Below are 14473 nucleotides of genomic sequence, written 5' to 3'. Positions count from 1 at the left end.
TAAAAATGGAGATTCATAATTCAAAAAGATATATGCATCTCACTGTTCAATGCAGCCCTATTCACAACAGGCAGGCAGAGGAGCCTGATGGGCAACAATCCATAGGGTCACAAAGAGTCGGACATGACTTAGTGACTAACCACACACACACACACACTGTTCTCCATAGTGGCTGTATCAACTTACATTCCCACCAAAAATGTAAGAGGGTTCCCTTTTCTCCATACCCTCTCCAGCATTTACTGTTTGTAGATTTTTAAATAATGGCCATTCTGATTGTGGGAGGCGATACCTCACTGTGGTTTTGGGTTACACTTCTCTAATAGTTAGTGATGTTGAGCATCTTTTCATGTGCTTGTTGGCCACCTGATGTCTTCTTTGGAGAAATTTCTATTTAGGTTTTCTGCTCATTTTTTAATTGTTTATTTATTTATTTTTATATTGAGCTGTATAAGCTTGTTTGTATATTTTGGAGATTAACCCCTTATTAGTGGGAAACTATTTTTTTTCCACTGTGAGGGTTGTCTTTTTGTCATGTTTATGGTTTCCTTTACAGTGCAAAAACTTTTAAGTTTTAATTAGGTCTCATTTGTTTTTGTTTTTACTTTCATTACTCTAGGAGGTAGATCAAAAGAGAAATTGCTGATTTATGTCAAACAGTGTCCTGCCTATGTTTTCCTCTTAAGAGTTTTATAGTGTCTGGCCCTACATTAAGGCCATTAATCCATTTTGAATTTATTTTTGTATATGGTATTAGGGAGTTTCTAATTTCATTCTTTTCTGGGTAGCTGTGCAGTTTCCCCAGCTCTAGTTACTGAAGAAGCTGTCTTTTCTCCAGTGTATATTCTTGCCTCCTCGGTCGTAGATTAGGGGACCAAAGAGCAGCCTCTTACTTTGCTAGTCCTTCTGACCAGCTGGCTCCCTTCTTGACAACTGGATCTTTTGTTGGCTCCTTTGATCTTCCCATTGCTCTTCTTTCTCTATAAACTTCCCTTGCTATCACAGTCCATCCCTATGCAGAGAATTCCCAAACACTTCTTTCTGGCCCAGTCTTATCCCTCTCCACATTTGCCCAACACAGCCTGTGCTGTACCACACTTTCCTACTGGTAAATGTTACTGCTATATTAAACAGTCCTATTTGTAAATGTCAGCACTATTTTAAAGAAATGTATGCCTCCCTTTTCACTCTTGGGTACTCTTACTTAACTTTAAGGAACTCATTTGGAAGGCCCATGCTGACTACTGCTCCTCCCCATCTCTGCCCCTGGCCAGGAAATTAGCTGCACTCTCCAAAGTTCCCACCACACCTACTGAAACACTCATGACTCTCCCAAAATGTCTCCTTCTCCCACAAGACTGCAGCCTTCTCATGTGTCTTACCTCTGTATCTCCTGGTTCAATAAATGTCACAGAATTAAGTGAAAATGATTTTCTGGTCCTAGTTTCTGCCTTACACTCCAACAGCTTCTGGTTCCAAGGGTGACAATACAAAACTGGGGGCACACGTGACCATGAAAGGAAGAGCTTTTAATAAGTATGCTGGGACAATGGGGATAAATGGTTTCAGGCAAACCAGGACCTATAAAAACCTTACTGTTCAACATGTGCAAAACCAGAAACATCACATCATCCACCACGTCATATACACTATGTCCCTTGTTCTTTACATGTCCTGCAAGTTGGCAGTTGAATCTAGAATCTTGACTAGATTCAAGTTCAGCTTTTTTGTGGTATGACACTTTCAGAGTCATTGCAATGATACTTCTTCCATGAAATGCCTTTCTTCCCCATCTTCTAAGATAAACAAAAAGAAACAAATATATAATCTGGACATTCTTTTCCCTTTCTTTGACTCCTAATGGCAACAACCACAAGAAACAGCTTATCATCTATACCTCTTCTGTTGCCAGTTTGATTAGAAACTCCTCAAATGCCAAGGACAGTCTTATCAGACTTTGAAACCACTGAGGTCTCTGGCATGGTTCCCTAAAGGAAGCAAAACTGCATTAGATACTACTTGGTCTGAATTCCAGTTTTCTTTTTACCTTTTTTAAGGAAATGATTTCAAGTACATAAAAAACTGTGGATCAAGCCACAGCTTTATTTCTCTTTCAAAAGTGACAGATGTTGACTGAAAATAATATTTCAAGGAAAATTACTACTGTTTCATCATTTCAATTATAGCTCATGATGACTGCTTAATCTACTTTAGATGCCTTTCCTAATCCTAGATGACTAACATGAGAGAGAGCGTATTATAATTCTAAATAAAGATTGTTCTTTAAAAAGGGAAATAATGAAATTTGAGGATAATGGTTCACGAAGCCAGGCACAGGGTTTCATTGAATAAAATAAAGGGGTTACTGTCTACAACTCTCAAGGTTTGGCTAGATCTGTCACTTTCCTAATTTTAAACTTCTGTTTGCTTTTTTCCGAAAAAAAAAAAAAAAAAAGAGAGAGAGAAGAAAAGCCACGTCTCAAACACCAGAGGTCATCTGAGAAGAGTACAGATCAGGAAAAATATTGGAAACTATGATCATACTTAAATGCAGATTGGCAACTGGTTCCCTGGACCAGTAATCTTCAGGACTTCTCCTGGCAAGGGAATTCAATCAAAGGTGGCTCAAAACAGCTATGTCAACTTCAGGATCCATGGGAGAAGAAAAGAGAAGGCCATGATGCCCAGACCAAGGAATTCTAAGAGAATCTGGGTAACCTCTTTGCTAATCACTTCCAATTCTAATTGTTATGTAGCTAGGAGAGCAGCATGATCATGCAGAGTGAAATCAAGGCTTCCGTGTGTGTGTATGTGTGTGTGTTTGTGTGTGAAAGCATGTATGTGCATGCATGCATCCAGTCACTCAGTCGTGTTCAACTCTTTGTGACCCATGGACTGCAACCCACCAGGCTCCTCTGTCCATAGAATTTTTCAGGCAAGAATATTGGACTGGGTTGTCATTTCCTCCTCTGAGGGATCTTCCTTATCCAAGGATTGAACTCACATCCCTTGCAGCTTCTGCACTGGCAGGTGTATTCTTTTTTGTTGTTTTTAATTTTTTTTATCTTATTTTATTTTTTTTGGCAGGTATATTCTTTACCACTGTGCCACCTGGGAAGCCCAAGGCTCCCTTTATATAATCCAAAACCTAGGGCTGAATTGGGTGATCCCTTAAGAGCCCAGCCAGATGCAAAGGCATTTCTATACAAAGAAACCTCCACAGGCTGCTGTTGCTGCTGATTTCTGAGACTTGCCTGGTATTGGTCCATTGCTACTAAAATGCTTAACATACTGAGCTGGACTTATATGTCAACTTTTCTTGTGTATAATAAAGCAATTATAAAAGAGACTAAATGCTGGCAATCACAGATTTATCAAAAAGACACTCTAAGGCACTTAAATAGGTAGTTCTTTCAAGAAAGTTAATATTTTTAACTTTTTCTAATTTACATTAAAAATGATAGAGTTCTTGTCAGAGACATCAAGGTAAACACAAAAAACCCACAGCTATATTTCACATTCTACCACTTACTGCTTTGCCCTAAAAATAACTTTGATTGACACAAATTATTTTACAATTTAAACATTTTTCTTTAAAGTATTTAAGCACCAACATCAACATTTTAAATTTTAGTTTCTGCTACTGTAGACAAGCTATCTTACTCTTCTAACTAAAACTTAAAACATCATGTAATACTTGGAACTGAATTTGTGGCAAGAGTGAATCCAATGCCCTGGTTTAAATGTCATAAAAACGTGTTAAAGTACCTTTTAATAGGGACACTTTAGCAAGGGGTTCATTTAGGTCTTGATCATCCATTTGGGCGTCTACAGAGGGGGAGAAAAGAGAATTATAAACAGTAAACTCTATCAGCAAGCTATCCTTTTCAAAATAAGTGCAACTTATACAGCTATTATATTTGGATCATTGTAAGAATTTTGAAATCTCCACCCACACCAACCTGCACACCTAAACTGCTTAGTAGGTAACAATAACTAACAATAACATCTGCAGAGTTATAAACCTTAGGTTAAAACTCACCTGTAGTGTCGTCGCTACTTTTCTCCTTGCTTGGACTCAGAGTATCTGACAAGTCGGATTCCTTCGCTCTTGCCTGGTTTTCTAACAAGTAGGAAAAAAAATGTAGAATCATGTTACAATTAAAAAGCTTGTATCAGTAAAACTGCTTCAGGCTATGCGTGCTCTAAATCTACTGGTATGCAAAATACTTTTAAAATTAACTGAGGTCACTGAAGCTCTTACTTCTTCACCACTCTAGTCCCAAATGGAATGCTGCTTATTACACGGAGCTCAGATTAAATTATAATGTGGATCATGACTGCTGTGCAGAGGGCTGGGGCTTTTGTTCAAGGCTGTCCACTGGCCAACTGGAAACAAAAATGAAGCAAGCTTTGCTAAAGTATTCAGAGAACTGCAACAAATATAGCAAAAATTTCCAGGACAATGTGGACATTGTATGAAGATGAGGAAAGAAAATGATTCTATTATATAAAAACACTAGTTAGGTTGCCTTAGTAATATTCATACTCATAACAAAAACTCTTTAAAAAATTACCATTATTTTTTTAAATTAAAAGTAACACTGAAAAAAGAACATTAACAGCCTTTTATATCTAAAGAAAATGCAACGGTACCTGAACCACAAGCCTTAAATTCTTTGCTTAAATTGATATTTCCTTAAACTTAAGGACCATTCTCACTACTTGGCCTATTCAATCTATACTAAGATATAGCTTAAGCCCATCACTTCCAAGGAAGTCTTCATTTCTCCAGTATGTTGCTCCTTTTTTATTGTATCTTCTCTGGGACATATGTTTTTATCATTAACCATGTTCTGTTTTATAGTATTCTCTGTATATACATATCTTATTTCCTCAATGAGATTATAAATTCAGTAGATATATAATTACTTTTTACAATGTCATGCACTTGACTATACTGTTTTTGGTAATCTGTATCAAAGACATAAATGTGCATATCCATTTCTAGTACTTTTTCCTAAGGAAATAATAGACAACATATAGTATGTACCCATAAGGATATTCACTGCAGCACTGTTCATTACTGAATGGAAAATGTTCAAGATAGATTGACTACTATTAAGTAAAAGTCAAGTCTGTTATGTATAATGTGACTCTGTTTAGACTGAAAAGAGTTGAACGTTTAGCTATGAATTTTTTGTTTTGTATTTATTCAAGTCTAGATACCAATGGTCATTTCTGAGGGTAGGGATGCACATTTACTTTCTAACTTCACACTGTCATAAACTGTGTGAAAAATTAAAGTGAACATATACTGTTTTCATAATCAACTAAATCAAGAGATATTTTTCATCTGAGAAGTAGTCAGAAACATATCTGAAACTATCACTGTCAAAATAACTAATACAATATTGAAATATAACATATTATGGCTATTCCATATAAGAATAGCCTAAATTTGTGGCTTAATTTGTGTAATGAGTGATGGATTATAAGAGGCCTTTTGCATCTTTTCTCACTGCCATTTCTAATCAAAGACCAACTGCTGAGAGACAATGAGCTTGGATTAGACATGAAGTCACTGATCGCTGAGGCCAATGGGAATCTAATCTGAGGCCTCTAGTGTGCATTCACAGTGTGTTCTAGTTAGACATTTCTGAATGTACTAGTTTTGATCACAAAGTTACAGTCTCAAATGAGGGAGGTGTGAATACATCTTATCAATATATAGAAAGGAAAGAAACCATTCTGTAGGGACTGAACGGAAAAGACAAAAAGACTTCTAATTTTAATATTCTTGGCAATTTTATGATCAAGGTATCAAGGTAAACCAAGAGGAATGTATTTTCAGACATATTCTTCTGGCTTACAAGCAACTTTTATTTCCTATTTGGAACAGTAGCTAGGAAGGTAAAATTGCCTTAGAGGTTTCCATTAAGGTCTTAGTAGAATATAAGCTCTATGAGTGCAGGAATCTGTCTGTTTTGTTAACTGCTAAATCCTCAGTCCGAACAAGGCATAGTATGTAGGAGGTGCTCCAAAAAGAGATGATTAAAGACACAGTTTACTGCAAGTCAAGTCATGTGGCATCATTGTTGTGTCTTGACACTACAGTTATTATATGGAGGCAAATAAAATCTATTCAAGATGAACAGGACACAACAAATGAGTGACAAGAGTCTCTACTATTTAAAACCTCTACTCTTCAGCTATGAAGCAGTACCCAACTTCCCTGTATTAAAATTCATTCAGTTCAGTTCAGTTGCTCAGTTGTGTCTGACTCTTTGTGACCCCATGAACCACAGCACCAGTTGATTTTTTCTGCAGTACTTACTTATTAAAATGCACAGCAATAGTATATGTAAGAGGGATAAATGGAAAGCTATCAACATCAATACCAAACTACTCCCAAACTGGCAAGTGTACAATAAAGTGACTGCTTTCACTATATCTTCAAGCAGACATAACAGTGGATGGGCAAAACAAACATAGGCCAGTTCTGATACCACTGGAACCATTATTTGCAAAGAAAGCAAGATCAAGAATCAAAGGGGGAGAGAAGAAGAACTAATATTTGCTAACAGAAAGGTGCTTCCTGCTTTAAAAACAGTACGTCATTAAATTTCCAAAAGACCCTGTAAGTTATTTACTGTTGATCCCATTTTATAAATGAGGAAACTGAGATTTAAAGTACTAAAGTAAATTGCCTAAGGGCACAAAGCCAGTGGCTGGTAGAACCTGAAATTAAAAGCCGCTGTTTGACAAATTGTTTTTTTTCTACTGCCATCCTTCAGTTCAGTTCAGTTCAGTTCAGTCGCTCAGTCGTGTACGACTCTTTGTGATCCCATGAATCGCAGTACGCCAGGCCTCCCTGTCCATCACCATCTCCCGGAGTTCACTCAAACTCATGTCCATTGAGTCAGTGATGCCATCCAGCCATCTCATCCTCGGTCGTCCCCTTTTCCTCCTGCCCCCAATCCCTCCCAGCCTCCCTTCTTTTCCAATGAGTCAACTCTTCTCATGAGGTGGCCAAAGTACTGGAGTTTCAGCTTCAGCATCAGTCCTTCCAAAGAACACCCAGGACTGATCTCCTTTAGAATGGACTGGTTGGATCTCCTTGCAGTCCAAGGGACTCTCAAGAGTCTTCTCCAACACCACAGTTCAAAAGCATCAATTCTTCGGCACTCAGCCTTCTTCACAGTCCAACTCTCACATCCATACATGACCACAGGAAAAACCATAGCCTTGACTAGACGGACCTTAGTCGGCAAAGTAATGTCTCTGCTTTTGAATATGCTATCTAGGTTGGTCGTAACTTTCCTTCCAAGGAGTACGCGTCTTTTAATTTCATGACAAATCTACCATAAACATAAAATGACTGCAAGTTGAGTGAGGGCTTAAATAGAAGGCATGGGCAACCTACAACTGCATTTTGCATTAGGTGAAATACCTGAAGGAAACATTAATACCACCAAGACTTGTAACAACTAGTAACTGGCAATTTCTAGCAACTGATATTTTTCAATGCAGAAAATTCTATTAAAAACATCACCAGTGAAAATATTTAAAAAATAAAATAATCCAGCCATATCTAAAAGAAAATACTTTATAGCTAGATATAAAGCATTTAAATATAATTTATTTAAGCCATGTTAGTTTGTTACAGGGATTAATATACCTCTGCATGCCAACTGTGGTTAGTGCCAGTAAAATGCTGACAGCTGACAGAAAAATCTCTGGGTATATAAAACTTATATCTGTATTAGCATTCATTCTTTCCCTATTTTTTTTCCGGTTGTGCCACTAGGCTTTGCAGAATCTTAGCTCCCCAACCAAGGACTGAACCCAGACCCTGGCAGTGAAAGTGCTGAGTCCTTACTACTAGTAAGGAACTTTCTGTATTACCATTCTTAAAGGATGTATTCTATTCACTTGCATGGACACACTTGCTATAAGTTATTTAATAAATGCCCTTTTTACTGGATGCTTATGTTTTCTTTTTGCTTTTAAACAATACAAACGTCCTTGTACATCTGTCCAATTTGTTCCTTTTTAAGATAAAAACTCAGAAGTGAAACTGCTAGTAAATTGTTAAGCATGCTCTTTAAAGTTTTCAATACATATTTTATAGCCAGATTTCAAAAGGAAATCATAACATTTTCTTTTTCAATAATGACATCATGTAATTTCAAGGAAATAAATTCTAATTCATAATGCATTAAATAGAAGCACAAAGGTAGCAAGATACTTTTCTTTAATTAAAAGCAGCACTGATTTTTTTAAGGCTACATTACATCAAAGTGCTGGCTATTTAACCAACTAATCTGAATAGGTATTTAGTTGGTGAAGTAAAAGCTATTTTAAAATCTGTTCTCATCTCACTTTAATAAGATGAAATAAATTGCCATACGTACTAAAAATAGTTCACTGTTCTGAAACTCAATGCCTGTTTGCCAGAACAATATTAGTGATGCATATTTTACGCATTCTTTCCCCAAATATGGCATGTGCCGTGCACAAAATTCCAAATGGAAGCCACCAGATAGTTGGGATAACACTATCCTTTTAAATATTTTTAAAAGCCAAATAGATCCAGTTACTGTCATAAAACAGAATTAATGAAACTGATTACAGCAACCTTTTATTATTCATTGTTTCGACTGACCCAAATGATTTTGAATTTAGTTTTAAATTTTATACTGACACGTTCTCCTGATAAAAGTCCTAGAAGGAATAATGAACATATTCCAATAAATTTATTTGCCCAATTTCCCTACACATAAAAGTGACTTGACAACATGATGCTTTAAAACTTACTTTTCTTTTCTAAGGTCTGACAACTTTTTCTATAGAAAATAATTAACAGAATAAATTACTTCAAGCAATTATAGGACTATTCATCACAAAATGTAAGGTTCTACATAATCACTTTTGTTTAAATCAAACTGAGATGCCAGCAATTAAGATAATATTAAATATCATAACAAATATTAAATGTACAATAACTAGAAAAAGAGAACTGAAAACATTTTTCATCTGTTTCAAACAAGATTTACACTCTATTTGATTAAAAATTTTAGATCAAAGCTGAAAATAATGCTGGAAGTGAGACAGAGATCACAGCAAATCTTTAGTAGCTAATGAAACCTATTCCAAGCATTAAAAAAACCCCACACATATATACTCATTTAAAAAGAAACCTTTCAATGAACATATCCTTCTTAAGACAGAACTCCAACTGTTTTATATTATTATCTGGTACTGTTACTGGATTGTGAGCTATAAGACATAAATTGATGGATAAAGTGCTATGACCTTGGAAATGTACACTAACCTTCATTATCCAAGAGTTGTCAAAACCCACAGAAAAATGCCACAGAAACCCCACAGAAAACGAACCTTTTGAAAGCTTTGTCTCTTCTACTACTTTGGTTAGGTGCCCCTCGACGATCAGCTTCTCTGCCAAAGAAAATAAACGTTACTATCCAAGCTCAAACTGAGCAGCAAGCACTTCCCTGAGCAGGGCAGTGTAACACATTCCATGACCAAATTTAAAGATGATAGCATTACTCCCATGACTAGGCTTGAACAAAAACTTGAACCTGGAAGGGGGAACTAAGAGAACTTGAACTATACTAGAGGAATCAGGTTAATGCAGAAACCCGAGAGTAGGGAAACAATCTGCCCTCAGTTTACATTAATTTTCGCCTTATTTTATTATTAAAAATCTTTTTTTCATCTTATTGTAGTAGCCCTGCACTTTTTAAAAGACTCAGAAAAAACAAAGCAACACTTTTTTAAGTCAACAATATTAACTTGAAATAAAGGAATTCTAGGAAGGTATTTCATTTAGATAAATACAAATCATACCAACAGCTTACTTTTCCCTATTGATAAAATTTAGCAGAGATGTCTGTATGACATGTTTCAGTAAAATGAATCATTTTAGAAGAGCTAATTATTTAAATAAATAAAAAAAATTTTTTATGGGGCATTCATTCTCTGTATAGTGTGGTTTCTTTATCATTTATTTAAAGTTGGATTTTCATATTCTACCTTTCCAGTCAGGAGGATAATATATCTAATTCTGTATATCCCATTATCTGATGATGTATGTCACTTGGTCTCCTTCAGTTTACACTTTTGCAATATTTGAAATAATTTCTCTATTCTTCTACCCTTCAACCCACTGCAAGTCGGTCTATACCCATCACCCAACCACTGAAACAGCTCTGAGATCACTCATAATTTTCATTTCATAGAGGTTCTGTGAAGCATGTGGCACTGTTTGCTCCTACCTCCTTGATAAAAAGAAAAGACAAAGTCATAAATTTAGATAATTTCAAAAGGCATTAATCTTACAAGATATATAATGTAAGATGTTTTATTCAGCCTCTGTTTTACCCCATTCCATTCCTGAAAAATCACTTCCCACAGACAACAACTTTTAACTTTTAGTCATTTCTTTTGGTATTTACATTCACATTTCTAAGTAATATATTGCTATTTCTTAACTTTTTCATTTTAGGCATTATTTACTGATAATCTCTTACAGACAAGTAAGCTCTCATATTCTAATATTCTCAATAAGAGTAACATTTTGTCCATCTGCGATCAGAATTTATGACTGTTATTTGCATCTGAGTTATATACCATAATTACATTTTTCTTCTTATACAACATTTAGTGTTTCTAGAACTTATAATGTCCTCTTTTGTTTTGCTAATTTTTAAAAATATATCTCAAACCCAGCCCAAGTTCTTACAGAACCCTAAAACTCTCAATATCATCAAACATACCAAGCAATCTATCATATATTCCTGTTTCTCCCTTCCCCTAGTCCTTTCACCTTCCCACTCCAGTCTGAGCTATATCCTGTGTAGAATTCCTTCTCCCAGATTCCAAGCATGGGTCTTTTGTTACTGTGTGCAGGCTTTCTCTAGTTGCAGAGAGTGGGGGCTGCTCCCCGGTGGTGGTGCATGGGCTTCTCATCGCGGTGGCTTCTCTTGTGGGACATGGGCTCTAGGCACACAGGCTTCAGGAGTCGCAGCACCTGGGCTCAGCAGTTGTGGCACATGGCCTGAGCTGCTCCACAGCATGTGGAACCTTCTCAGACCAGGGACTGAACCCGTGTCCCCTGCATTGACAGGGAGATTCTTTTCCATTGTGCCACCAGGAAAGTCCTCCTCTTCCTATTTTATTCTCTTATTTTAGTGCAACATAGCCTCTGATAATTTCTGGATAAGAGATGGATAGAAGGTAAAAGCTCTGTAACTCTGCTCCTCTAAAAATGCTACTGTTCTATGCTCACATTTGACAGATGGTTTGACAGATACAAAACTTCACAGGAAAAATAGTCATTCAGAATTAAAAAAAAAAAAAAATCGTTTCACTGTCTTCTAGCTTCAAATTGGAAGGTAAGTCTACTGCCAGTCAGACCCTTGGTCCTCAGTGTGCGTGGTAGAGATTTCTTGTGCTCAGCAGTGCCTGGTTTGCCTAACCTTTCTGGGCATCTAAGAATATTGCACATTGCAAGTCCCTAACTGAAGAAGGTCCATGTGATTGGTTCTACTCAAGGCAGAAGCATTTAAAAGAGAGCAGGACTTTTCTACACTTGTTCCTTTCCCACTCTAGAAACAAAGTGCTCAGATTAATCTCCATTCCTGAGTAACAGTATGGAACAGAATGTTCTCCCTTACCAAGGACATGTAGCATAAATGAAAAGGAACTATTTGTGAGGTCTCTGGTGGCCCAGTGGGCTTCCTAGGTGGCTCAAATGGTAAAAAATCTGCCTGCACTGCAGAAGACTGGGTTCGATTCCTGGGTGGGGAAGACCCCTGGAGAAGAGAATGGCACTCTTCATGGCCACTCCAGTATTCTTGCCTGGAGAACTCCATGGACAGAGAAGCCTGGTGGACTATAGTCCCTGGGGTCACGAAGAGTTGGATACGACTGAACAACTAACACTTTTTACTTTCACTTTGGTGGCCTAGAGGTTAGAATTCTGGGCTGTCACTGCTGTGCCCTGAGTTCAATTCCTGGTTGGGGAACTAAGATCCCACAAGCCTGTGACACAGCAAAAAAAAAAAAAAAAAGTAAATGGTTGAATTAAGTTGTTATGATTTCAGGGTTTGTTTATCACTATATTATTATTTAATTTATTATGATTAATAATACAGTATGAGATCCTTTGTTTCTCCCTGGCAATTTTCAGAATCTTTTCTTTATCCCTGGTGTTCTTAAATTTCATGTACCTCAGTATATGGTCTTTTCTAAAAAAAAAAACCTGGGATTAAATTCACATAGTGTATTAATTTTAAAGTGAACAATAAAGTGGCATTTAGTATATTCACTATAATATGGAACCACCAGCTTCATCTAGTTCCAAAATACTTTTATCACTCAAAAGAAAACTGCATACTCATTAAGAATTTTCTTTGCATCCTCTAAAATCTCCAACCTCAAAATCTCTAACTCTACTGTTTTATGTTTCTAAAGTAAGCTTCTACTCTCATTCTCTCTGTTCTTGTGTTTTATGTCTTTTATCTTTTACTGTGAATGGACCCATTCATCATACTTTATCAAAAGTTTACTGCCTCCTTATAAAAACTCTTTTCATTTGGCTTCTAAGATACGACTCATTCCTACTTCTTGTATGTGCTTGCTCATTCCTTTTTTCTCAGGCTTTCATTGACTTTCTTTTCTTCTGATTATGATCTAAGTATGTATGAACAAGTCAAAAAGCAAAAAAGAATTTCATTTAAAAATGCACAGAATATTTGAACAGATTTTTCCAAAGAAGATATACAGATGGCCTATAGGTACATGGGGTCTTCCCTCATAGCTCATTTGGTAATCTGCCTGCAATGCAGGAGACCCAGGTTCAATTCCTGGGTTAGGAACATCCCTGGAGAAGGAAATGGCAACCCACTCCAAAACTCTTGCCTGGAGAATCCCATGGACAGAGGAGTCTGGCCAGCTACAGTCCATGGGGTCGCAAGAGTTGGACACAACTTAGCAAAAGGCAATGCAATAGGCACACGGAAAGATGCTCAATATCACTTATCATCAGGGAAATGCAAACCAAACCCGTACGATAATATCATTTCACATCTCTTAAAATGGCTATCAGCAAAAAGACAAGAAATAATAAGAAATGTGGAGAAAAGGGAACCCTTGCACATTGTTGGTGGAAACGTACACTGATGTAGCCACTATGAAAAACAGTATGGAGATTCTTCAAAATATTCAAAATAGAACCACTATATGATCTAGAAATTCCACTTCTAGGTATTTACTTGAAGGAAACAAAAACAGTAACTGGAAGAACAGTAATGCACACCCTCATTCACTGCAGCATTGTTTGCAACAGCCAAGATAAGGCACTAGCAGGTGAGTGGACATGTACACATAGAATGGAGTACCCTTCAGCCATAACAGAGAATGAGGTCTTGCCATTTGTGACAACATGGATGGACCTTAAGGGCACAGTGCTAAGTGCTAATACCAAGTGCTAAGTGCACACCAAGTGCTAACACAGTGCTAAGAAAAGTCACACGGGGAAAGACAAATACCATATGATCTCTCTCATATGTAGAATTTTAAACAAACAAACATACAAGCTCATAGATACAGAGAACAGACTGGTGGTTGCCAGAGGTGGGGAGTGGGAGGTGGGAGAAGTGAATGAAGGGAACAAAAGGGTAAAAAGGAGGTAGGCAAACTGTAGACTTCAAAAGTCATGTGTGAAAAAACTAATAGGTATGATCTCATATAAGTTAAATTTTTCTACATGATCAAACTCACCAAAAACAAAACTAAAGAGGAAGTGCAAACACGGGAAAATATTTGAAAAACAAATAACAGATATAGGTTACTAATCACTTCATTCATTCATCAAACCATTAACTAGGGGGTGCCTATTATGTGCCAGGTACTGTCCCAGGTGTTGGAAACATCAGAATGAACAAATGACAAAATCCCTGCCCTCCTGGTTCTTATTCTAATGGTGCTGGGAGGGCAGGCAATAAAGAGATAAACAACAGTATGTCAGAAGGCAGTCATAACAAAAAACAAAGCAAGGAATGAGGAAAGGGCCTGTGAAGAAGGCAAACAAAGATATGACACCTTCCAAAAACTTAATAACAGAAAGTCAAATAACACAGGGGAAAGAAGGGCAATGAACAGGAACACAGAACTCACAAGCCAAGAAATGCAAATGTCTAGTAAACCTGAGAAATCCATGGTCTATCCACTAACACGATACCATGGCATTATTTGCCCATCAGGCTGGCAACATACTGAATTTCAGTACTGACTGAGAGGGGGTGGGTAAATGAGTAGCTTTCTGTCCTTTCAGGGGAAGTGTAAATCAGTATGAATATTTTGTTTAGAGGGCAATTTGGCAGGAACTATCCCAATGCTGAAAGTGTAGGCCCTTTGACACCACAACCTCTCTTCTACACATCAC

At 37.0% G+C, this 14473-nt stretch overlaps 1 protein-coding gene across 39 annotated transcripts in view; it reads right to left on the bottom strand.

Annotated features, from left to right (window-relative positions):
• The window catches only part of LOC120867962 (sarcolemma associated protein), a 157833-nt gene that overhangs the window by 19589 nt on the left and 123771 nt on the right, over positions 1-14473 (bottom strand). For 38 of the 39 annotated variants that reach the window (XM_040246472.1, XM_040246437.1, XM_040246435.1 and 35 more), the window contains 3 exons: positions 9403-9462; positions 4043-4123; positions 3769-3828 (listed from right to left, as the gene is read on the bottom strand). In XM_040246472.1, the coding sequence (XP_040102406.1) occupies positions 3769-3828; positions 4043-4123; positions 9403-9462 (201 nt within the window). Of the gene's footprint in view, positions 1-3768; positions 3829-4042; positions 4124-9337; positions 9381-9402; positions 9463-14473 lie in introns of those variants that run through there. The other variant, XM_040246474.1, reaches the window with a different exon arrangement.

This window comes from Oryx dammah, unplaced genomic scaffold (assembly GCF_014754425.2).
Source record: "Oryx dammah isolate SB20612 unplaced genomic scaffold, SCBI_Odam_1.1 HiC_scaffold_9, whole genome shotgun sequence".
Taxonomy (NCBI): Eukaryota; Metazoa; Chordata; class Mammalia; order Artiodactyla; family Bovidae; genus Oryx; species Oryx dammah.
Note: the sequence above shows the minus strand (reverse complement) of the source record. Positions and strands in the feature narration are given on the sequence as shown.